At 37.6% G+C, this 25,329-nt stretch overlaps 2 protein-coding genes across 3 annotated transcripts in view; one reads left to right on the top strand and one right to left on the bottom strand.

Moving 5' to 3' along the window:
* LOC134217493 (alpha-tubulin N-acetyltransferase) overlaps positions 1-5,026 on the bottom strand; it is a 90,381-nt gene extending 85,355 nt beyond the window's left edge. The window contains exon 1 of one of the 2 annotated variants that reach the window (XM_062696258.1): positions 4,742-5,026. The gene's annotated coding sequence lies outside the window, so the exon portion shown is untranslated. The remainder of the gene's footprint in view (positions 1-4,741) is intronic. The other variant, XM_062696261.1, reaches the window with a different exon arrangement.
* Positions 5,027-20,046: 15,020 nt separating this feature from the next.
* LOC134213940 (microtubule-associated protein RP/EB family member 1-like) lies at positions 20,047-21,180 on the top strand. Its single transcript, XM_062693396.1, has 3 exons — positions 20,047-20,286; positions 20,352-20,928; positions 21,004-21,180. The coding sequence occupies exons 1-3, from the start codon at positions 20,166-20,168 to the stop codon at positions 21,077-21,079; spliced, it is 774 nt and encodes a 257-aa protein (XP_062549380.1). The 5' UTR covers positions 20,047-20,165; the 3' UTR covers positions 21,080-21,180.
* Positions 21,181-25,329: the final 4,149 nt, after the last annotated feature.

The raw sequence follows: 25,329 nt of genomic DNA, 5'->3' as shown, positions 1-25,329 counted from the left end.
CGTACCCTCGATTGTACGTACATTTTACCTCGATAGTACGTACAAAAAAAAATTTTTTTTCGTTCAATTTTCTTTACGATTTTAGTAAAAATTTGAATATGCTTTGATCATGGCACATGCGGGGGTCCTTCATATGTTACGTAATAATTTCACAATTGATTTAAACACCATCGTGAGCTTATAAGGAATTAAGTAGCAAAACTTTGAAGAAGTATCGTGTAATGAATGCTTGCCAGTCTTACGTGACACACATTTTACTATCATTTTAAACAATTGAAGGAACATCTGAAACAGCTGAGCGAGTGTTATCAGCGATTATTGAAATTGTATGGGTATGATTGTCTTAGAAAGCATATTAGCAATCCACTTAATTGAACAATTATTATTTTTATGAATTATTTTATCTATCAAGGAAATTAGTTCCAGAGCCCCATGCATTAGTTCACCTGATAGACCAGAAAATATTTCCCCGAGGAGTAAATTAATTCTATCATGGGAATGGTGATTCATAAAATTAATAATTTTATTTTTAAATTTTCGGCAAGATATTTTACTGTTTAATTAAGTTTACATTAAGTTTAGTTCCATTCGATCCACTTGTCGGTAACATTTTTTTTCTTGAGGAACAAATTAGCAACGTTACTAAAATGAGGAAAATTTTTGGTGGAAAATTTCCTCTGGGACGTCTTACTGAGTTTATCATGGAACAGTAGTTTCTCCCAAGAGTTCTCCCTGGGATACCTTGGTAGTTTGGTCGAAAATTCCATACATGATTTAACTTGATATTCTATCTAGACCTGTGCGCCGATTGAAATTTTATCGACGGTGAGGCGTGATAGATCATTTTCAGCCCGTGCCAGTGGCGTGATGGTGATTGGCGGCGGCGTGAGTCAGCGTAAATCAATTTCGTGTATTACAAGTTTTCCGGAATTTATCTGGATGTTCCTCCAGGAATTCCTCCGGAAGTTTTTCCGGGAATTCCTACGGGAGTATTTCCAGATATTTCTCTGAAAGTTCCTACAGGAATTCCTCCGGAAGTTCCTCTAGGAATTTCTCCGCGAATTTTTACGAAATTCCTCCCGACATCCATTATAAATTATAGCCAAATATTTCCCCGGTAATCCTTCCAAAAATACCCTCTAAATTCCATTATGTTCGCGGTAATTTCTTCAGCAATTCATTTAGGAATTCTCTTAGAAATTCCCACATCCCCTTTCCCAGAACTTCCACCAGAAAATCATTCAGAAATTCCCATGTAAACTCCTCCGGGCATTCTCTCTGGAGTTACTCTAGAGATTTCAGCAAGATCTCTCCATTAATTACTTCGAAGTCTTTCCGTATTTTCTTTAGAAACTCACGTGGAAGCCCTTGATACTCACGCCCCAGGAATTATTCCGGAAATTCCTCCAAGAACTCTCCCGGAAAATTGTTCCCGTTTTTTTCTTCGGGAATTCTCAAGGAAATTCCTTGCAAAATTCGTCTGCAAATTCATCTCGCTACAAAAATTAAATTTCGCCAAAACCAGTGCTGGAAATACTCGCTTCACGAGTAAGAAAAGAGTGTAATTGGGCCTACCAGAAATGCCACACTCGCGCAAACCTACTGTCTGCATTGCTTGCTTTGTTCGCGAGTACGGGCAGAGTAAAGACAAAAAGCAGGGCAGTATTTTTTCGCGAGTAAAAATCATGATCGCGAGTATTTGTGGTTACTTCGAATAAAATGGATAAATTTCACTTAACATGAACACAGTAATAATGAACAAATGTGTTCTTGCTCGAACATCCGTGTGAATTATAATCCGAGGTTGGTTTATGACATTTTGTAAATTAACCCGAATGACTCGCGAAGCTCCACGAACATTTTTCGGGGTTCGCTTTTCTGATTTCTTTGTGAGTAGTAGGTAGGCAAGAAAAGGCAAAACAAGTGTTCGCGAGTATTTTGCATGGCATGGTTTTTGTGAACAAGGTTAACAGATTTCCACCAATGGTCAAAACTCTTTCGGAATTACCTACAAAAACTCCCCTTGAAATTCCTCTGGAAATTATTTAAGGGATTCTCCCGGAAGATCCTGCAGCCATTCTCGAAATTTCAACGGTACTTCGCTTAAAATTTCTAAAAAAAAATCATCCAAAATGCCCTTCAGTATTTTCCGAGAGTTTTTTCCAGGAATTTGCAGCAATATCTTAAAACAATAACCCCGAAAATTATTCGAGAAACTCTCCCACTTTTTATGCCAGAAATTCCTCCATGTATTCTTCCAAAAAATCTGCCAATAATTTCCCCGGAAATTACTTCAAGAACTTGTTCAGAAATCTCTTTAAAAGTTCCCCCTTAAAGTTCATCAAAAATTATCCGGGAATTCGTTTCGGAATTCCCACAGAATTTTCTCAAATTATTCTGCAGGAAATTCCTTCAATAACTGCTCCGGGAAGTTCCTTTTTCAGGATGAATAGGAGTATCCGAAAGGATTTTCTGAAGAATTTCTTAAAGTAATTTTTGAAAAAAAAATTGCTATGTATTTCTTTGTTTGAGTTTGAGTTTCGAAAAATCTTGATGGATTCACCCATGGATTTCCTGGAGATATTCTCGAAAAAAAAAACCTAGAAGAATATCTGAAACAAATCTAGGAGAAATTTGAAAATTAGAAGTTTTTTGAATGAATTTCCTATAGAATTTTCATAGGAAAATATTTAAGAATGTCAAAACAAATTTCAAATAAAGTTTTGAAATAATTTCAAACTAAAACACGAAAAAAAATCTAGTAGAATTTCAGAGGGAGTTCATGGAGTAATTCCTTAGTTTCCTGAAGAACAAACACACATTTTCAGAAAAAAGTATCTTTATGTTTGGCCGAGAATGTGTTGAATAGTGGCCATGTTGCCAAAAATTATCCAACGTCGCACTTTTTGGACAGAGATCTACGCTAGTGGCAGTTTGTGAGTAGATCAACATTCAATGATTTAGATTTAAATTCTTTATTGACAGACACCACCTCAATTCATCAAGCCGATACCGATCAAGTATATAAAAGTCGACCCTCCAGGCCTCCTATCAAAAATCGTTTTTGAAGTTTATAGCCTTTTCGTTACACATTGTTGTACGAGAAAGGCATAAAAAACGATTTTACAGACGAGAAAATTAAAATAACTTAGAAAGTAAGAAATCAGTTTTGTTTGTTATCTTGATACTCATCTTAGTGTAATGTACTTATGTATATAATTACGAATCATAATAAAGGTTCCTCCAAATCAACGCGATGCGTTTGTTGCTATAGCTGACAGTTTGTCGCTTTGGTAAGGAAGCGTCAATGGAGCCAATAGAATCGCAACGACAGTGACAGCTCAGGACATCCTTAAAGCTTTTGATCTACATAAAATCTATAGGTGGAATCCATAAAATACGTCACGTAAAAATGTTGTGATCAACCCCCAATCGTCACTTTTTGTAGTAACATGCATAATTATGCATGATGTGTAACATATCTTTAAAACGTCACAAATATCACGTAATTTATGGATGTTCCGAAGCATTAACATACAATATTTCATAAAAACAATAGCCTCACATTTACAAGGACGATAATTTTGCGCAATGCTATATGTAGGCACCAATTTAAGAAAAATCTGAGTCATGCTGGTCTGTTGTATACTATATCAAATATAAATTTGCTTAGAATACAGAGCCTTCTATCGAAATTTTGGCTTCCGAGCGGTTTTATAAACATTACACCACTCCCAAATAAATAGAAAGGCAAAAAAAAATTTTTTTGCCCTATTTATTTTTTGCTTCGATAGTACGTACGCTTCGATAGTACGTACACTAAAATTACGGAGGTGTACGTACTATCGAGGTATGCCTGTAATCGTAATAGTGTTCTACATAACAACATGACTTATAGACATGATAAGATATCGCGTGTAACATGCATTTCGGTTAGAATCGAGATATATAGATACTAATGCATGCAAAAGAATGAGATCTATACCTCTTAAGTAATATTCTAAATACATTTTATAATGCACGAGAAAGGTACCTCCACCGGAATATAATTCCAAATTTATAAATTTTATTATCACCTGGCAAAAGCCTTTATTAGGTTGAAGGAAATATTATTCGTTTTCCATTTCACACTCGTTATAATTTTCAAAGCAAAAATAGGCAATGCGGCAATTTATTGTTCTTAGTAAATAAATTAAATAGAATAAACCTGCTATAAATTAATTTGGTTATTGATTAATGCTCCCATATTTCCATATCAAGAAGCAATCGCAAACTTTAGCACTGAAACACCATTTTCGGTAATGGATTGCACTGCAATCTATCTAGCGCCTCCAAACGCCGCACCTTTTTGGTATTTTCGTGACGAGTGTGTGTAGGCTGCTGTCTCCAACACTCGATGGAAAAATCGATAATACGTCCCTCCAGCAGCGATGGACTATTATAGCCGGAAAACAGTGCCTGTTTGGTGAGAAAACTTCCGCTCCATGTTTGAGAAGGCTAGAATAAAAACGCAGCATCCCACGCCTTTCTGGCACTCTGCCAAAGGCATCGTCTACTAGATGGACAGACATGTTTGCTGCCTACACGCCTCGCACCGTCAAATACCGACCGCTTCCGAAAACATTGAACTTCTGCACGCACGTGCAATGCGTGAGACAGCAGTCTGCTGCATTCCCAAACGATAAATTCCTGCCTAAAAATAGTGCTCTGGCTTTTCGTTCTACTCTTCGCCCATACTTACATGTTTTTACTACCCAGGCTTGAGATGATGATTCAATTAGCGAAGTCACGAATGATGAGCAATTCGATAACTTTGAAGCAGTTGCTATTGGAGACCGCTGATCAGATGTTTGATGGGTTATGAACACAATCACAAAGCAAAGTCTGTTGTAGGTACGGAAAGACTTATTAACACACAGACCGAACCGATCGAAGCAGGCGCTTAGCCGACTACAAACGAAGGAACGAGCTCCAATGGAGACGCAATCAAACTGTTCCGTTCACGATTCCTCACAAGACTGAATGAGGGGAGTTTTGTCGCTCTGGCACCTGCTGTGGTGTGCACGACGCCAATATTGTCGCTGCCACCGTCGTCGTTGTCGCAACCAAAGAGAGGGCTGAGCACGCTGAATGTTCGATGCGTATAACGTTGGCGCGTGGCTCCAATAATGCTCCATGGGGATAGCGTCGCGAGAATTGTGCACGAATACAAGCTCCCATGCTCTTTATTGGAGTTTTGAGGCGAAGCTTTTATTTAGTACTCCAATGGAGCGTAAAGCTTTTTCGTGTAGAAGCTTATCTAAAGCGGAATTGGGGTTTTTATGGGTATCGATGTTTTTACATAGTCTAAATCTGAAGGAAAAACCGAGCTGAACTCTAATTTTCAGAGTTCTAGAATTTCTGGAGTCCCGGAACTTCTTTAATTTTGCATTTCAAAATTATATGGGACTAAGAATTTGTTCTTTTGTTGAATGTGCCATTTGTCATTTTCAGTGTTGGTAAAAACTCAAAATCTCAAAACTCTTGGATGATTCAAATCAAGCGTGAGTTGAAACGCACCCAACTCAGCACCTAAAAACTCATGGATGAGTTGAATCATCCATTTGAATCATCGTAGGTTTTCTTTTGTTCTCCTTCGTTAAAACAATGAATTGACGTTTGTCGCATAAAATATTAGACACTCTTTTATGTATAAGCAATAAATTGCCCCCAAATTGATTTCAAATGCGTTTTTAAACCAAAATGATTTTTTGGCAAATGAGTGAAATTATGCGTTTTGCCATGAAAAATTCAAGCGTGATGCATTCCTTTAAAATCGCAGACGATTTCGTTCGCACGGGAGCGCTCGTTGATTGAGATTTATGAGTGATTAAACCAACACTGGTCATTTTATGAATGTAAATAAAAGGTTTACAAACAGTATAAAAATATAAGCTCTTTTTAGTGGAATGTATTCAACCGTCGAAGACGAGTTAGACTTTAAGTCGAGTCAAGTACGAGACACTGAAGACGACCACATAGTTGCGGTCGAAATACGTATCTGCAAAGATAACAAAACGTAGTTGAATTAAATGGAGAGTACTAAACTCGTTGTTGTAGTTCCCTCGCCCTCGTATTTCTTTCTTCGCTTAGGGGTACCGTCTACATCCTATGAATCATGTGATGAAATGCTGCCATTTTATGTCTATATTACTCGTTCGATCGTAATATTCTAAAGATAATAAGGATCTCCAGTTAGCCTTGCGTACAAAGACGTAGGATCGCCAATCCGGAGATGGTGAGTTCAATTTTCTGGTCCGGTCCAGGATGTTTTCGGGTGGAAAACATTCTTGACTCCCTGGGCATAGTATATTCATTGTATTTGACACACAAGATACATACTCATGCATTGGCGGGCAAAGAAAGTTTTCAAATAATAACTGTGGAAATGCTAATAGAACACCAAGTTGAAAAGCAGGTCAAGTTCTAGTTGGAATGTAGAGCCATAGAAGAAGATGAAGACGAGTGGTTCGATGTATATGGGATGACTCTAATTTTTTTTCGTGGGCTTCCTGTAAATTTCGAGACTCAATGTTGTATTTGCTTCCATGATGACTAGTAGATGTAATAAAGGTAATTCACCTTAATTTTCTCCTCGTGGGTAAATTTGATATTCTTATGTACGTTGTTTATTGCCGTTCTACGCATAACTGTCCCTTGTACATAGGAATCCCAGCAAACATGGTACAATTATGCGTATGACGGAAGTTTATCGCTTCCAAAATCGTGGGTAGATCCTTTCGGTTGATGGTGCTATAAACGTCATCGACGTATCTCCATAATTTCTCGGGTAGTACTTTTTGATCCTGTAGTGGGTTCCCAAACTGTGGGTCTCGACCCCAAGTGGGGTCGTGGATTGCTCAATGGTGGGTCGCGAAAGACTTATTTTGAATCATACTTTTAACCCAATTTTGTATCACAAATCTACACAAGGAATTTGATTTGAATCTACGGAATTATTTGGTAAATTCACGAAGTAAATGGCCTTTTTTTCGTTATCCAAAAAAGATGGAGTTATGAATGCAGGACAGAGTCAAACACTCAGAAATAGAATAAAAAATTGCAGATATTTTTGCAAAATCTAACTCAAATCCAATCGATATTCAATCCAAATAAAATCCACATAAATGAAATCCAAATTCAACCTAAATCCAATCTTAATCCAACCAAAATCCAATCCAAATCCGATCCAAATCTAATCCATATCCAATTCAAATCTAATTCAAATCAATCGTAATTCATTCCAAAACCAATTCATTAAATCGTAATCAAATTTCAATTCAATCCAAATACAAAACCAAATCAAATTTAAATTCAATCCAAATCCAATCCGAATCCAATCCAAATTCAATCGAAATCCTAATCCAATCCAAATAAAGCCCAAATCTGATCTAATTCCAATCCAAATGCAATCCAAATCCAATTCAAAAACAATCTAAATCCAAATCGAATCCATATCCATCCAAATTTAATCCAAATCCAATCCAAATCTTATCTAAATCCCATCCAAATCTAATCCAAATCCAATTCAAATTCAATCCGAATCGGAATCCAAATCGAATCCCAATCCAACCCAAATCCAATGTAAATCAAATTTAAATCCAATCCAAATCCATTCCAAATTCAATCCAAATCCAATCTTAACCCAATCCAAATGAAATGAAAACCCAATCCAAATCCAATACAAATTCAATCCAAATCCAAATCCAACCCAAATCTAATCTAAATCCATTCCAAATTCAATCCAACTACAATCTTAATCCAATTCAAATGTAATACAAATCCAATCCAAATCTGATTTAAATCCAATCCAAATGTAATCCAAATCCGATCCAAATCCAATCTAAATCCCATCTTAATCCAAATCCAATTCACATTCAATCCAATCCAAATTAAATAAAAATCGAATCTAAATCCATTCCAAATTAAATCCAAATACAATCCAATCAAAACTTTATCCAAATCCGATCCAAATCCAATTCAAATTCAAACCAAATCCGATCCGAATCCAAATCCAACCCAAATCCATTCCAAATTCAATCCAATCTTAATCCAATCCAAATGTAATCCAAATCCAATCCAAATCTGATCTAAATCCAATCCAAATGCAATCCAAATCCAATCCAAATCTGATCTAAATCCAATCTAAATCCAATTCCAATCTTAATCCAATCCAAATATTTTCCAAATCCAATCTTAATCCATTCCAAATTAAATCTAATCTAAATCCAATCCAAATCCAATTCAAATTCAATCCAAATCCAACCCAAATCCAATCTTAATTCATTCCAAATTCAATCCAAATCCAATCCTAATCCAATCCAAATTCAATCCAAATCTTATCTAAATCCAATCTAAATGTAATCCAAACGTAATCCAAATCCGATCCAAATCCAATCCAAATCCATTCCAAATTCAATCCAAATACAATCTTAATCCAATCCAAATGTAATCCAAATCCAATCCAAATCTAATCTAAATCCAATACAAATGTAATCCAAATCCGATCCAAATCCAATTCAAATTCAATCCAAATTTGATCCGAAACCGATTCAAATTCAATCCAAATCCAAATCCAACCCAAATCCATTCCAAATTCAATCCGATCCAAATCCAATCCAAATGTAATCCAAATCCAATCCAAATCTGATCTAAATCCAATCCAAATCCATTCCAAATCCATTCCAAATTCAATCTAAATCCAATCTTAATCCAATCCAAATGTAATCCAAATCCAATTCAAATCTGATCTAAATCCAATCCAAATCCAATCCAAATGTAATCCAAATCCAATCCAAATCCAATCTAAATCCAATCCAAATCCATTCCAAATTCAATCCAACTACAATCTTAATCCAATCCAAATGTAATCCAAATCCGATCCAAATCCAATCTAAATCCAATACAAATCCATTCCAAATTCAAATGTAATCCAAATCCGATCCAAATCCAATTCACATCCAATCCAAATCCAAATCCAATACAAATCCAATCTAAATCCATTCCAAATTAAATCCAAATCCAAGCTTAATGTAATCCAAATCCGATCTAAATCCAATTCAAATTCAATCCAAATCCAACCCAAATCCAATCTAAATCCATTCCAAATTAAATCCAAATCCAATCCTAATCCAATCCAAATTTAATCCAAATCCGATCCAAATCCTATTCAAATTCAATCTAAATCCAAACCGAATGTGACTCGAATTCAAATCCTAGCCAAATCCAATGTAAATCAAATCGAATGAAATCCAATACAAATCAAATTCAAATGGAATCTAAATCCAATCAAAATCTAATTCAAATCCAATCCCAATTCAATTCAAATCCAAGTCCAATCCAAAACTAATCAAAATCCAATCCAAATCTGATCTAAATGGAATTCAAATATAATCCAAATCTAATACAAATCCAATCCAAATCGAATCCAAATCCAACCCAAAGCGAATGTAAATCCAATCCAAATCCAACCTAAATTTAATTCCATTCCAAATTCAATCCATATCCAAATTTCAATCCCAATCCAATCCAAGTCCAGCCCAAATCTGATCTAAATTCAATCCAAATGTAATCCAAATCCGATCCAAATTCAATTCAAATTCAATCTTAATCCAAATCCAATTGAAACCAAATCCAAATGTAATCCAATTCCAATAATAATCCAATCTAAATTCAATCCAAATCCAGCCCAAATCTGATCTAAATCCAGTCCAAGTGTAATACAAATCCGATCCAAATCCAATTCAAATTCAATCCAAATCTAAATCCAATCCAAATCTAATCCAAATCCAACCCAAATTCAAATCCATTCCAAAATCAATCCAAATCCAATCTTAACCCAATCCAAATGTAATCCAAATTCAATCCAAATCTTATCTAAAAACAATCCAAATGTAATCCAAATCCGATCCAAATCCAATCTAAATCCAATCCTAATCCAACCCAAATTCAATGTAAATCCAATACAAATCCAATCTAAATCCATTCCAAATTCAATCCAAATCCAATCTTAATCCAATCCAAATGTAATCCAAATCCGATCCAAATCCAATTCAATTTCAATCCAAATCTGATCTAAATCCAATCCAAATATAATCCAAATCTAATACAAATCCAATCCAAATCGAATCCAAATCCAACCCAAAGCGAATGTAAATCCAATCCAAAACCAACCTAAATTAAATTTCAATCCAAATCCAATCCAAATCCAATCCAAATCCAGCCCAAATCTGATCTAAATTCAATCCAAATGTTATCCGAATCCGACCCAAATTCAATTCAAATTCAGTCTAAATCCAAATCAAAATTGTAATCAATTTTAATCAAATTCAGATGTAATCCGATTCCAATAATAATCCAATCAAAATTCAATCCAAATCTAGCCCTAATCTAATACAAATTCAATCCAAATCTAAATCTGATCCAAATCCAATCTAAATTCAATCCTAATCCAACCCAAATCCAATCTAAATCCATTCTAAATTCAATCGAAATCCAATCTTAATCCAATTTAAATGTAATCCAAATCCAATCCAAATCCAATCAAACTGCAGTCTAAATCCAATTAAAATCTAATCCAAATGTATTCCAAATTCAATCCAAATCCAAATCCTTTCCAAATCTGATCCAACTACAATCCAAATAAATCCAATTCAAATTCAATCCAAATCGAATCCAAATCTAATCCAATTCAAATCCAAATCAAATTCAATACAAATCCAAATTCAATCCAAAACTAATCTAAATTCAATCCGAAACTTATTCAAATATAATCCAAATCCAGTTCAAATTCAATCTTAATCCAAATCCAATGTAAATCAAATCCAAATCCAAGTCGAATGTAAATCAAATCCAAATTCAATACAAACCCACCTCAAATCCAATTTAAATCCATTCCGAATAGAATGAATGGCAAAGATTTTGGCAAATATGTACAATGAAGGGATATGAAACAATGTATTACCCTAATTTTTAAGCAATCTAACGCAAACTCATTTTTATCGACTTTCTAAAAACAAAGGCATTTTGTACCTGTTGGGTACCAAGCAATATGGGATTCTACTAGGTGGGTCACGTATCCAAAAAGTTTGGGATCCTCTACTGTGGGTTGTTCTCCAAATTCGTCATGAATAGTTTGCACAAAAACGGTGAAAGCGAATTTGTCGTCGGTGCTCCATTTGGCTATTTGTAGTAACAATTAATTGGATATTATTCGGTAACTCGAATACGAAAATCATTTTTTGTTGAATATCTTGGCTGTGCATATGCACAGTATATTCTTCGAAATGGTCAATTGATATGAAATTTGCGAAAAGGAATCCACGTGTCTTGGAGGGACTCGAACCGTCAACCTCCTACTTTCTAGATAGGCCACTAGATCATAGCTTGCTGGAGGGTCGCGACCCCCTTCCATAAGATTTACACATGCTGGGGGGTCGCTACCCACCACTTTGGGCTTTATGCTCTAGATCAGCGGTTCTCAACCTGGGGTACATGTACCCCTGGGGGTACCTTCGCTGGCCCAAGGGGGTACCTCGAACAAAAATGCGTAATGGCGGATGTATTACAATTCCAATAAAAACTTATTGCTATTTTTTATTTCAAAACATTGTCTTGTACATTATTTGCATGGGGATCATTAAATGAAAGCGTATTGAATCCTACCCTTAACTCGCTCAGTGATAAGGAGCTGTGGAAAACAGCCTAAACGGACAAAACGCCGAATGATTTTTTTTTTAAATTTCGGTGCAATCTACCTGTTCGAAACAAAATGTTGAATAATATGTTAAGAATATGCTATGAGGTTTGAAAGCCTCCTTTCAAGAGACTTGGAAGTTGTTTCATCATGGAACAAAAGGCTTGAAAGTCTCTTTTCAAAAACGTTTGGAAGCTTCATATTAAGAGGCTTGGAAGTCTCCGTTTGAGATGCTTGGAAGTTTCCTTCCATAAGGCCCGGAAGCCTGGAAACATTTATTCAAGAGGCCCGGAAGTTTCGTTTCCAGAGGCCAGGAAGCCTCCTTCTAAGAGGTCCGGAAGCTTCCTTTTGAGAAGCCTGGAAGTCTCCTATTAAGAAGCTCAAAAGCCTACTTTCAAGAGGCTCGGAACCTCTTTCAATAGGCTCTTAGGACTCCTTTCAAGAGGCTCAGAGGACTCTTTCAAGAGGTTCGGAAGCTTCCTTCAAAAGGTTCGGAAGCCTCCTTTCAACTGACCCGGAAACCTTCTCCAAAGAGGCCCGGAAGCCTCATTTCAATTGGCCCGGATGCCTCTTTTAAAGAGTCTCGGAAGCCTCCTTTCAAAAAGCCCTAAATCCTCTTTTCAAAACGCCCGACGGCTTCCTTTGAAAAGGCCCGAAAACCTCTGAAACATTCTTTCAATAGACTCGAAAAGCTTCTTTTAAGAGGCTTGTATGTCTCCTTCAATAGGCTCGTAAACGTGTACGCGCGTACCTGAGGAATAAAATTCGCGGTCCTTGGCCTTTTACTCAGCAAATCCTATCCCTACCTCCTCGTGGCGCTGGCCGGGATACGAGCAACCTTAAGTCGGGTAACCAACCCCGATGGGAATTATGGTCGTATGCTGTCCGGGAAGGGGGAGTTTGCTCCTCTCCGGAAATTTTCCATGTTAGGGGCAGCTGATCATCGTCCGAGTGAGTGCCAGCGAGGGACTCTACGTGAAACTGTGCACCATGGTCCACCGGGAATAAGGAGGAATGGTTCTCCAGAAATTTAGGAGGTTTGGTATCAGGCCCTAAAAGCCAGAATCTTTCTTCCAAGAGGCTCGGAAACCCCATTTCAAAGGGATGAGAAGCCTTCTTTCAAAAGTCCTGGAAGCGTCCCTTCAAGTGGTTCGGATTTTTTTTTTCAAGAGCCATGGAAGCGTCCTAACAAGATGTACAGAAGCCTTCTTTTAGGTGGCTCGAAAGCCGCTATTCAAGAGGATCGGAAGCTTTATTTTTCTGAAGCCTTTTTTCAAGAGGCATGGAAGGTTTCAATAGTCATGAATGTCTTGTAGGAAGCTTGAGCTATAAACTTACGAAGTAATGAAAATTTCAGCCAGCTTTATGGGGAGTCGTCTTCTTCTTATTGGCATTCTTCTTCTTATTGGGGAGCCATATTTCTCGTTAGTTTCCAGGTCCATTTTTCATACATATTATGAATTACGCTTATTTCATTTACCATCATCAAAATAATAGGGGGTACCTCAATTATTGGAAATGTTCGAAGGGGTACCTCTCAAGAAAAAGGTTGAGAACCGCTGCTCTAGATAAAGCCACTACACAACAAGACCAGTTGAAGGTAGCGTTTGCGGAAAAGCCATCAGAATCCGAGAAGCAACCTCCACCACAGTTAGCCTTTTTTTGCAAATTGAATATCTTTCGAATCCTTGTTCTACCCAATCCTCACATGTGCTTTATCCGTGGTACATCCACAGTTAAGCCGTTTAAACACACACGACTGCTGCGTAGAACAGTCAAAATGTGGAATGTGAAGTAGTTATCCGTCATGCATAGCCTTTGTCAGATTTAGGTACATCTTCACCTCTGATTGCCATGCTGTTTCCGTTCTTTATGTTTGCGACCAACTATTCAGAAGATTCAGAGCGTTTGTCATTAGAGCGCTTGAGAACAATGCCGCAACATCGAATGATACCATTATGTCCTCTTCTTTGATACGTCCTGATTCAAACAGCTTATGGATGAACTCCTAGAAGCAGATTACTGACCTCCATGAATGGTTTCGGCATACTTTGGAATTCCTTCACAGGGGGGGATGTAGATGACTGACCTGCATGAATGGTTTCGGCATACTTTGGAATTCCTTCACAGGTAGGGAAGCCTATTGATGAAACTATCTTTCGCATCCCCTTCCCGGGTTTATCTTTGGTAATCATTTAATCCTTGGTTTCACCGAGTTTAATGTCTTCACTCGAGCTTCTCAGATGATCGCTTCACATTCCTTTATTGTTCTCTCCGTTAGTCTTATTCATCCTGGTAGCGGATTCACTCTCAAATGCCTGTATGGTCCTTCGTTGATTTTCCTGCTCGTCGTAGTCCTCTTCATCTATTATCACTACTGCGTTGTCCTGGTCTGCTTTCATGTAGTAGACTGGTTTTACCTTCAGCTTCTTCAGAATCTCATCTCATCATGATTCGTTGTTCTGGGTTGTCCTTCTTTAATTTTTCGTCCCTGATGTCTGTTTTTAATGACTTTCGAGAATTAGAACTGCTGTAAAAACAACATTTTCCAACCGATTCCTTCGTAATAAGTTGCATTCGATTCAGATAGATCCCAATTTTTCGGATCCAAATACTGGATTTGGGTCAATACTTTGTACGGTTCCAGAGTTATTCCATAATCCGTTGTGGTAAGTTGTCCCCGGATAAAGTGGCCATTTGCAAATTTAAATCAAAACAGCTCGTGTGACACTTCAAACTTCATTATTTCGCCAAACAATGATGGGAATGCTATGTTTGGGGTTCCTGGGCTACTCGGGCTCAATAGGCCACATCTGCCATAATACGATCTCACGAATTGAGTCATAATAAGTCGTGTGACACATAAAATTTAATGATTTCGCAAATCAATGATGGAAATGATATTTTCAGCGTTCTTGGGCTACTTGGGTTCAATCCGGTCACATCCGCTTCAATCTGAAGAACCTACGGAATGGTTCTAAATTGAGTCAAAACAAGTCGAGTGACATCACTTCATGGTTTTACAAAGCAATGATGGGAATGATTTTTTAGGGTTCCTTGGCGACTTGGGTTCAATCAAGAGGCCGGATTGAACCCAAGTGCTCTGTAAAATCATGTCAAGTTTGAGGTGTCACACGACTTATTTTGACTCAACCCTAATTCAGTACGAATCGAAAATTGGGATCCATCCGGATCGAATGCACGTTGTAGTGAAGTAATCGATCAAGAAATGTGGTTTTTACAGCAGTTTTAATTTTTGAAAGCCCTTAAAACCTGACGTTCCTCGCAGTATTCTGATTCTGATACTTCATGTTTCGGGAAATTATTATCCCCTTGTCTTCTCGAAGCTTTCTCTGCTACGCTTGCGAATTATGCTAACATACCCAGCTTTTTACGCAGGTCATGCTATAAACTTTGAATCACCCCCTTCGACATTTTCTGTGTTCACTATAATTTTCGTTGTAATTGGATCAAAGTAAGCGATTTAGAAAATGTTGATTATATGGAAACGTCATAAGGAAAATTGATTTCTGCATCCAGGACCACCAATCTCGATTTTTTTTAATTCTTCAACTAATTTTCTATCTTATTCTTGCTGATACAAGAGCTGCTGATTGCTGAACAAAATACCCGTTCAATCTCTGACCAACCGAATGAACTTCGTGAATTCCAAACTGCAAGCATTTATTCGAATATTGTTTGTGGCTCAGATGGTTTTTATTTTGATAATTATGTGTGTGGCAGGCGCGGACTTTCCGTAAACTCAACGTTGGTTTTTTCATCATACGTCCAGGCATATTGGTACGTTCCGGATGTTCAGGGTCACGATTTGATTATTTAATCTCAGGGCTGGTAGCGATCTATGCTGCTCAAATTAGTGACTTAAGTGACCAACGTTGACGAAAAAAGAGACCAAATAGTGACTTTCATTTGCAGAAAAAGTGACCAAATAGTGACTTTCAGAAGAAACTCTAGATTTCAAAACTCATATATGTTTTGAATCAAGGCCAAATCTTGCATGATTAAAATCAAATGACTTACCTCAGGATTTTTTTTTGTATTTTCACCTGATTGATATTTCGGAAAATTAGTGCAACGAAACGATTTTGCATGAAAAACTCAAGCGCGATGCTTTCCTTTAAAATTGTAAACGAGCTTGCTCACGCGTGAGAGTTTGATGAATAAGATTTGAAATGATTTTACCAGTAACACTTGGTAGGGGTTCTGCCAATTCGCAGCAAAAGCCAATGGAAAATCTATAAGTTTTACGCAGAAATATGCGTTCAAGCAGTTCCAACTAGTACCAGTTCAAAATATTCACAAACCGTTTTGAACATACTCCAGCTTAATAATTGAGGATAGAGAGAAAGATATAAATATATTTAAATATATTCTCGTGTTCTTTTTAAAAGCATAATACCCGGAACAGTAAAAAAGCCGCTTGGTGCAGTTTAGTCAAACCCCGACCACTTGTTGTAGAAAAAGTGATGAAAATTGACTTTTATATGAAGTTAATAACAAGGAAATGAGTTACAATTTTGCAGCCAGCTCCTCAACATTGTGGGGAACAATGTATATAGCTACGAACTTTTTTCTTCAATCTATGATGTAAAAATACCTTTTTTATTATTGAAAATCATGCTAATGATTGCTAAACATGGAATTATTTCCACTTGCAAAGTTTTTAAATCTACAATACGTCCCTCTGTTGAAAAAGCTGAAAATCAATTGTTGGGGTAGTTGTTAGTTCTGTGAAACTGGCAACACTGTTAAAGATAAATTAAATCAGTATGAATTCAAAGTTGGTGTGAAACGAATCTGCCTTTGGCAAATCGCGATTTGTGCACTATAATGTAAGTAGTTTTAAGTAATACAGTCAAACCTCCATGAGTCGATATTGAAGGGACCATCGACTCATGGAAAAATCGAGATGTGGAGTAGCAAAACCTTGGAAAGCTCTTTGGAGGGACCATCACAGTAATCCAGAAAATATTTTTTAGTATGGAATAATTTGCTTCCATGAGTCGATATCGAGTCATAGAACATCGACTCATGGAGGTTTGACTGTATTGTATGAAAATTTGTTAAAATAAATCTATTCATATACAGCATTGAAGCTACTCACAAGAAGCTGTTTTCAATAGGTGTTTCATTCGCGCCAAAGGTGACATACTCAACAACAATATTGCCATTTATAAAATAAGACTGTTTCCAGAGTTCGCATTTCGAAATCATTAAATAAACACATTATGAACGTTAATAGGCAGATAGGCAACGAGCGTAGTAACGAATTTAAATATATTTTTGCGATTTTGAGTTTGACGTAAGATGCAGAGGAAAACTTTTGAAACTTCGATAAAATAAAATCAGTTCAGTAAATTAAAATTTCTAATTTGCAACCACAGCTCAGATTCTAAATCACTTATTCAGGGCTTATTCAGAGGAATTTTGCTCAAGAAAAAGTTTCCTCGGAATATCAAACGGTAATTCAAACTCAATACTTCCAAATCTTTAAAAATTCAGATCCAATTTCAAAGTTTATGCAATTTTAAATGTACAAATAATCATCAAAATGCAAATTCTCAAGTGCTGATCGTTTGATCATTTGAGCAGTTCCTTGTTTGCTTTTGGATTTCTTGAAACACCGGGAAGTTCATGTAGAATTAAAAATATTTAATCTGAATAGTTCAATTGATTATGGAGCTCAATAGATTGTTTAAAAGGGTTAGAAAATGAGCAAATCTGCAGTTAGCCTTTTGCATATGTTTGGATTCACGATCCCATGTGTAGTGACATAGAATCCGCCCAATAAATTATTATTCACGTCACGTCATATTATTGAAAAGCTTATAACCAAGTTAAAAGACTGGCCAAGTTTTGGTGAGAATTTAAAGGCAAGAAGAAATAAAGAGCGACTTTCGGCGTAACACTCTTTTAGGAGTTCATTTATTATACATCCATCAGTTCAATATAAAGCAACTATATCGACGAGCACACAAAAGTGTGACATCATTTGAAATAGCTTTCCCATGATAGGATGATGTACCTTACGAAACTTGATCCAATCTGGAGTTGGAACCCTAAGTTTGATCAAAATAGTTGAAAATAGTGACTTTTTACGAGAAAAAGTGACTTTAGTGACTTGAGCTCGAAAAAAGAGACTTTTTAGTGACTTACCCGAAAAAAGTGACCAAGTCACTAAAAAGTGACTCGCTACCAGGCCTGTAATCTTTTTCGGCCCTAGCCATGTTATAAATCAATATGGAATCCTGAAGGTTACCAGTTGGTTGTTGCTGATTTATTCATTTCAACTATCCAACACCCCACAGAGGTTTCCAGAGTTCGATCCTACAGTTACCAGAACCTCTCTTTTTTGGAGTTCTCCAGAATTCAAAAGTAAAACAAATTTGCAAGAAGGCATCGTCAAACAAGTCAGGGTTTATTAAGTACATCACGCAAAAAGTAAATATATTCAAATCTCCTTTGCCTTTTCTTAGTGCTTTTCTCACACCTATTTGTGCTGAATCTTGTAGTAACTTTTTGTATAATTCAGCATGCTGTACCAAACCCCGGTTTTCGAGAAGTTTAACATATTTCATGAGTAACCTTCAAAAGCTCCATCAACATTTTACGTTGCAGGCGAGGTTGTATGCAGATGGAAGATTGTTGAACCCCATTTTAGAGAATGTTCAGCATTTGAGATCGAAATAAATAGTTGGATTTGTGAAGTTTCACCTTTACCTAAGTAGATTTCGAGTAATTACGTATATCATTCTCAGACAGCGTCTGTAGTACGTAAAATATTTCATATAAGGTGCTACCTCTTTTGAGATCCGAGATCCCTAATATGCATTTCTTAATCTGACATTTAACCAGTTGCCCAAAAAACGAACACTTTCAATTCTTGAGCATCGAATAAAAATCCTTCTAGTTGGTTGCCGTCAGATAATTAATTCGTGAGGCTTCAATTGATTCTCTCATTCTAAATATCAATCCCCGGAAAATAAGCGAAGAGAGCACTAGCAGTAATTTATTACTGGCTTAAAGTCAGCTTCAGCTGACTCTCAGATTTTTAATTTAATTTGCATCTGCCATAGTCTAGAATAAAAATAATACCTTATTAGAATGAAAAATATGTACTAAATTTACCTTGAAATGGAAACATTGCAGCTGTACACAACATCTGTCATGATTGAATATACATGTACATCATTGAATGACCCCCCACAACATTATAGCTAGCGTAAAAAGCTGGATATGTACTACTATTTGGAACTGAAGCTGTATTTTGCAAAAATTATTCTTCTTGGGAAAACCTGTCTTATAACAGGTAGGTATTCTGTTTGGTTGATAGTGTCGAGGTTGTAAATTACTCCACAAGACATGTTCAACACTGAATGATGACCAACTTCAATGGGCAGGCTATCTATAAGACTGTCAAGACGTCAAGTGTATCTCGAATTCTGACCGATCCATGCGCAAAATTCAACGAGTACCACGCGTCTCCTTCGTTGTGTTGCTCGTAAACTAGTCCTACACTTTGAACCCTCCTCAAATCTACATTCTCCCTGTTAATGATTTCTAAGCCCTTGTGTCCTCATAGTTTGTGCACATTATTTAGCCTTGTGACTCACTTTCTCACTTCAACGAGTGATTGGTCGAGTGTTGAAATCGGTCAAGATTCCGAGTAGAGCATCAGGATCTACCAATTCTGATGTGCCGGTTGGCTCTTCTTCTGGGCTTGCGCGCTTCGACACATGCAGATTTTTATACAAGTTGAACTGTTCAGTATAATCATTATTAATGAAGTCCACGCATTGAAAATCGGAGTGACAGAGCTTCAAGAAGTATAGGAAGTGATTGGGTCAGAAAAAAGTTCAACAATGATTTTCAAATGATTTGGGTTAGAAACGCCCTCGAGTTGGCTGGACGAGCTTGACTGCCTCGTATGTTCTATCAACAAATTCAAATGGCGAAAGAGGGCTGTACAATGAATAAATACTATTTGTAAGTTTGTTCAACACCTATCCTGAGTCACATTGGAGTTGGCTACCGTATAGTAAGCATATGCTAAAAATGTGTGCATCACGAATTCAATTCACAAAGCGGATGATTTTTATCTTAAAGAACTGTTTTAGTACCAAGAGCAACAATTCAATCGTGAACTTTAGTATGTATATTAAAAAAGCACAACAAGTATGTACTAAAAAGAATGCTCTGCTATAAATTTTGGAAAGCTTTCTCCTATGCCTCCTATGTCTCCATCTTCCGCTGAATGAAGGAATTGTTCGAACGATTGCTAGAACCGTCAAAAGTACGATCGCCGATAATTTGGCAGTTTACAAAGAACTATTGTTAGAATTGCTGCTTTGTTGGTATTCTGATAGTCGATTTCCTTAAAAAATTCCATTCCATAGAGAGGTGTGAAAAAATGGCTGTAAATGTATACAGCACCAGTGTTACCACGGAAAATCTTTCCCGCAAAGAGATGCTTGCGTGGGTCAATCGCACTCTTTTGTCGGAGTTCAGGAAAATTGAGGAACTCTGCACAGGTTAGATGCCCCTCTTTGTTTTAAATACTAATAAAATAGTCATCAATAATCTATCATCATTCAAGGTGCCGCTTACTGCCAAATGATGGACATTCTCTTCCCGGGCAGCGTACCACTCAAGCGGGTCAAATACTGCACTAATCTGGAGCACGATTTCCTCAACAATCTAAAAATCTTCCAGAACAGCTTAGTCTCAATGGCGGTGGACAAAGCGGTTCCAATCGACCGACTGATCAAGGGCCGCTTTCAGGACAACTTCGAGTTTCTGCAGTGGTTCAAGAAGTTTTTCGACGCCAATTACGACGGCAAAGAGTACGATCCGCTCGGTGCTCGCCATCAGCATCCCATGGGGTATGGAACGCCTAACACGTTACGTCCCAGCCAGAGGGCAAACGTCAGCGGTGCAGCGCCGAAGGTGATCGGTGGTGGTACCGGAGGTATGAATAAACCGGTGATCAAACCGGCTGAAAAGAAGGCTCCAACCACCGCGTTTGGCAATATGAAGATCAGAGAAGCGAGGGACGAGTTGGCGGAGCAGTTGCATGTTTTGACACAGGAAAAAGACGATCTCACGGAGAAGACGCAAACGGCCGAGGCGGAACGGGATTATTATTATCAAAAGCTGACGCTTATTGAAGCATTGTAAGATGATAATTTTTCTTTTTTTTTCAACTACTTGTCGATTTATTTTGATTATAATTTAAACCTTGTTTTCAGGATAAATGAAGAGGATAATGAAGAAAATCAAGCCTTTTGTGAAAAAGCCAAGGAAATCATGTATACTGAAGCTTAAGTCATCATTTTAACGGTCTTTAGTCATTTATGTATTATTATTTATTGAAATCTTTAGCACTTGATACGATAGAATGTAACAATGAAATTTTTCGAGTATAATCTGTGTCTTTTTTGCCTTGAATCTTTGATTTTGTGTACAAAACATTCGTAAGAAAAATGCAAAAAAGCATTTTTGTTTTACTTACCTTTTTGAGATGCTACAGCTACGATACAAGACCATGCTGTTAAGAAAATTATTTTGAGCTTTTTAGTGGAATGTCTTCACTTGTCATAAGACAAGTTTGTACAATCCCATTTAATTCCACCACTTAATTGTACCTTGACAGATACGTATTTCGACCTCAACAGAAAGGTCGTCTTCCGTGTCTCGTACTTGACTCGACTTGGTACCTCCATCATGATCGCAGCAATATCTCTTTTGATGAATTCTGTAATTGGAATTATTTATTCTTCCGTTCCGTTTCTTGAAAGAAAAAAGTTTTTACTTTTCATACTGTCAATTCCAAAACATGACCCTTATGGAAGGCCATAGATTTATCAACACCTTCCTAAAGCAGGCTTCATAGTTGAAAATTCTTGATTTTTAAATGATATAATTTTAGGATCACTTATGCACACCTTTGGGTTTCGTTTTCCTTTATTAATAAATAGGAATGATTTTTTTTCCACTGATAATATCATAGGAAGATTTTGATTATCCAGGAATGACTAGATTTGTTGTTGGCGACGGCTTCTAAGACGCTTTTGGAATCGCTGAATATGACGTTTAATCCGGTGGGGCAATGTTCCAGGGCTTTAATGATGGCGAATGCTTCTGCACTGAAGATTGATAGGTGTGTGGGTAGGCAAGTGACGATATTTATATTGTTAGAATGTACGCTGCAGCCTACACCATCCTGTATTTTTGATCCATCCGTATATATGTGACGATGATATGGGTAATCGGTGTTGCAAAGTTCTTTGAATTGAATTTGTTTTGCTTTCGGGGGTTTGTCAGGAATTCCGGTGTTAATTTGGTATACACGTTTTTCCCATGCTTGTGATTCTGCAGGGTTTTCGCTTTCAATGGTCATATGCGGGATGGAAAGTTCGTTCATTAGGTTTTTGGTATCATTTATGATTCGTAAATCCGATTCAAGTATTCCCCTGGCTTGTTGCCTTGTGCAGTAATCAATGGTTTTCTTGATTGATGCGAGGTGTAGTGGAGGGAGTCCGCTTTCTGAGAGTATGCTTTCTATAGGGCTGGAGTGAAAGGCTCCTGTGGCAAAGCGTATACCTTGGTGATACAATGGTGCTAGCTAGAATATTTTGTCTGTTTGCACAAGTTATTATGGGAGCTCCGTATAGTCATTTTGGTAGAATTGTCATATGTAGGATATGAAGTAGGTTTTTCCTGTCGGCTCCGAAATTAGTTTTGCTGAGGCAGTTCATGATGTCTTAACCGTTTTTTGACTTCGTCTCTAGTCGTTTTTGTGCGATAGTTGTAGTTGAGGTTGCGATCAAGCCACACTCCTAAAAGTTTTTGGTTTTTTGTGACTGCTATCTCTTCGTTATCCAGTTTGGGCGGGGGTTGGTTTTGGAGTTTTTTTTTCTTTTTCCAATGTGCATGATTCCCGATTTTTGTGCGGAGATTTGGAATCCATTTGCGTCGCTCCATTTATGTATGCAATCTAGAGTATTTTGTATTTTTGCCCGCGTCCATTTAGCGGATTTAGAGATGACAGCGATGGTGATGTCGTCTGCGTACATTTTTAAAAAGGTGTCCTTTGGGAGATAGTCTCTGATGCTGTCGACGGCTAGTAGGAAAAAGGTGACTGCGAGAACGGATCCTTGTTGCACGCCATTCTCTTGGGTTTTTGTGTCTGATAGTTGATCTTCGTACCGCACTTAAAATTCTCTTCGTTCTAAGAAAAGCTTGCAGAATTGAGCCATGTTTCCGGAGATCTTCGCTTTTGCTAGTTTTTTTAATATTAGTCTGCGCCAGGTGCGGTCATATGCCTTCGTTAGGTCCAGGAATATTATTTCTGCTTGTTTTTGGTTTTTTATGGCATCTCTGCCAAAGCTGTCGATTTGGGAGATGACGTCAATTGTTTGGTGTCCTTTGCGAAAGCCGTATTGGGATTTCCCAAGAACCCCGTTGGTTTCTAAGTGGTTCATCAGGCGTTTATTTACCATGCGTTCAAATAGTTTGAGCACACAGCTTGATAGACAGATTGGTCTTAAGTTGTTAGCTGTGTTTGGACATTTTCCTGGTTTGGGTATCGGTACTAGTATTGATTTTCTCCATGGTTCTGGAAAGGTTCCGTTGAGCCAGATTTCGTTGTAGGCTTCTAGCAGTTTCTTTTTGACGTAAAACGGTAGGTGTTTGAGCATTGCGTTGTGAATTTCATCGGGGCCTGGTGAGGTTCCTGTAAGTCTGTCCAGCTGGAGTAGAAGCTCACTCATTGAATATGGTTGGCATAATTTTGAGTTACGGCTGCTTCTGAAATTGAGAGGCCGGCTTTCCTCTTTTTGCATTTTGGTTTTGAATTTGTGGGAGTATGCTTCATTTGAAGATTCTTTTTGGAAGTGGTCAGCTAAGTGGTTGGCAATTTCCAGGGGTTTTGATATGATTTTGTTTTCAGCGGCAATTGCCCATGTTCTTGATGCTGGTTGTCCTGTTTTAGATATTGCACGGATGCGGTTCCATATTTCTTTAGTTGGAGTGTTTTCGTTGATGGAGGAAGCAAACTTTTCCCATGATTTTTGTTTCTCTTCTTTGATGATTTTCCGGCATTTATTTCTGGCGCTTATAAATTCGTCGTGAATTGCTTGGTAGAGGGGATCGCCTGGGTTTGATTTTTGCTTTTTTCTTAGAGCTTTCTTTCTTTGCTTGATGGCTTATGCCACTGTTGAGTTCCACCTTGGAGCCGCTTTCGAGTGTACTTTGGTTGAGGTTTTTGGTATTGATCGTAAGGCTGCTGATTTGATGGCTTCCGTTAGTTCTTCTATCGAGTGATTGGAGTTTGGAGGAATAAGCTTTTCAATTTCCTCTTCGAAAGTGTTCCAGTTTGCGGCGTCTATTTTCCATCTAACGGCTCGGTTTCTTTGTTCAAATTGTTCGAATCTTATAAGGATTGAAAAATGGTCGCTGCCGTGTTGGTCGTCTACAACAGTCCAGTTTAGCTTATCCGCTAGGTCAGCAGAGCACAAAGTTAGGTCGATGCATGATGGTATGTTGGTGTTTCTATTAGTATTTGCTGAGTCAACCGTCTAAGACGAATTAAATGGAGAGTACTTAATTCGTCTTAGACGGTTGAATACATTCCACTAAAAGAGCTTTATATATTTTTCTGATTTGCTGAGTTTATGAAGGTGGGAGATCCATCGTTTAGAATAATTAGATTATTTTCGTTTATTATTGAGTCGATCATTTTTCCTCTTTGGTCTTCTTTTTTTGAGCCCCAACTGTTGTGGTGTGCGTTGAAGTCACCAGATAATATAAGGGGTTTTGGTAGGGAGTCTATAATGGTTTCCAATTCGTTTTTGTTGATTTGTTGGTTTGGTGATAGGTAGATGCTGCAGACTGTCATTTTTCGTGGTATGTTAATTTCTACAGCGACCGCTTCGAGGGTAGAGTTCATTTGCAATGCCTGCTTAGATGCCTGTTTTAAGGTGAAGGTGGGTTGAGTACCAAAACAATGCTTTGAAAGTATTTGTACAATAAAAACTGCCATATACTGTAGTAGTATTGGTGTCGTATTAAAAAAAAAACAAAGAATATTACTAGGGTGGTTCAAAAAACGACCCAGCTCCACCACGCTCACTCGATTCCGTCCCATGCTCCGAGTGTCCTCCAAAAACCGATTTGAACAAAAAGTGGTTGAGCGCATGCCGGTTCAAGTTTGTATGAAAACTAGTATGGAAACTAAACCTTTTATTACACTGGCTACAGTGCCTCCCCTCCATACGCTGGCGAAAAGAGAACCCACAAGCTGAAAGCAACATTCCAGGGACTTTATTGAAAGATAGCATTTTATACCCCACTCACCCCCATGTCACACTTTTTGTATGAAGCATCTGCCCCTGGTGCGATAGTGTAGACTAGACTAGACTAGCAGTATCTGCCCCTGGTGCGATAGATATCACAGAAAATTTCTGGGTATTTTGTTGAATTGCACGTTTCACTGATGCCTTCTGAGAAGCCTAATTATCATGCTAAAGATTCGCAACCTCGATTAAAATCGACTCGCAACTATTGGAACGACC

The sequence above is a fragment of the Armigeres subalbatus genome, chromosome 2, assembly GCF_024139115.2.
Source record: "Armigeres subalbatus isolate Guangzhou_Male chromosome 2, GZ_Asu_2, whole genome shotgun sequence".
Taxonomy (NCBI): domain Eukaryota; kingdom Metazoa; phylum Arthropoda; class Insecta; order Diptera; family Culicidae; genus Armigeres; species Armigeres subalbatus.
Note: the sequence above shows the minus strand (reverse complement) of the source record. Positions and strands in the feature narration are given on the sequence as shown.

Coding starts and splice junctions, on each gene's coding strand:
- LOC134213940 (XM_062693396.1), top strand. CDS start 20,166: ATGGCTGTAAATGTATACAGCACCAGTGTTACCACGGAAAATCTTTCC. Junction 20,287..20,351: donor AATTGAGGAACTCTGCACAG/GTTAGATGCCCC, acceptor TCATCATTCAAG/GTGCCGCTTACTGCCAAATG. Junction 20,929..21,003: donor CTGACGCTTATTGAAGCATT/GTAAGATGATAA, acceptor CCTTGTTTTCAG/GATAAATGAAGAGGATAATG.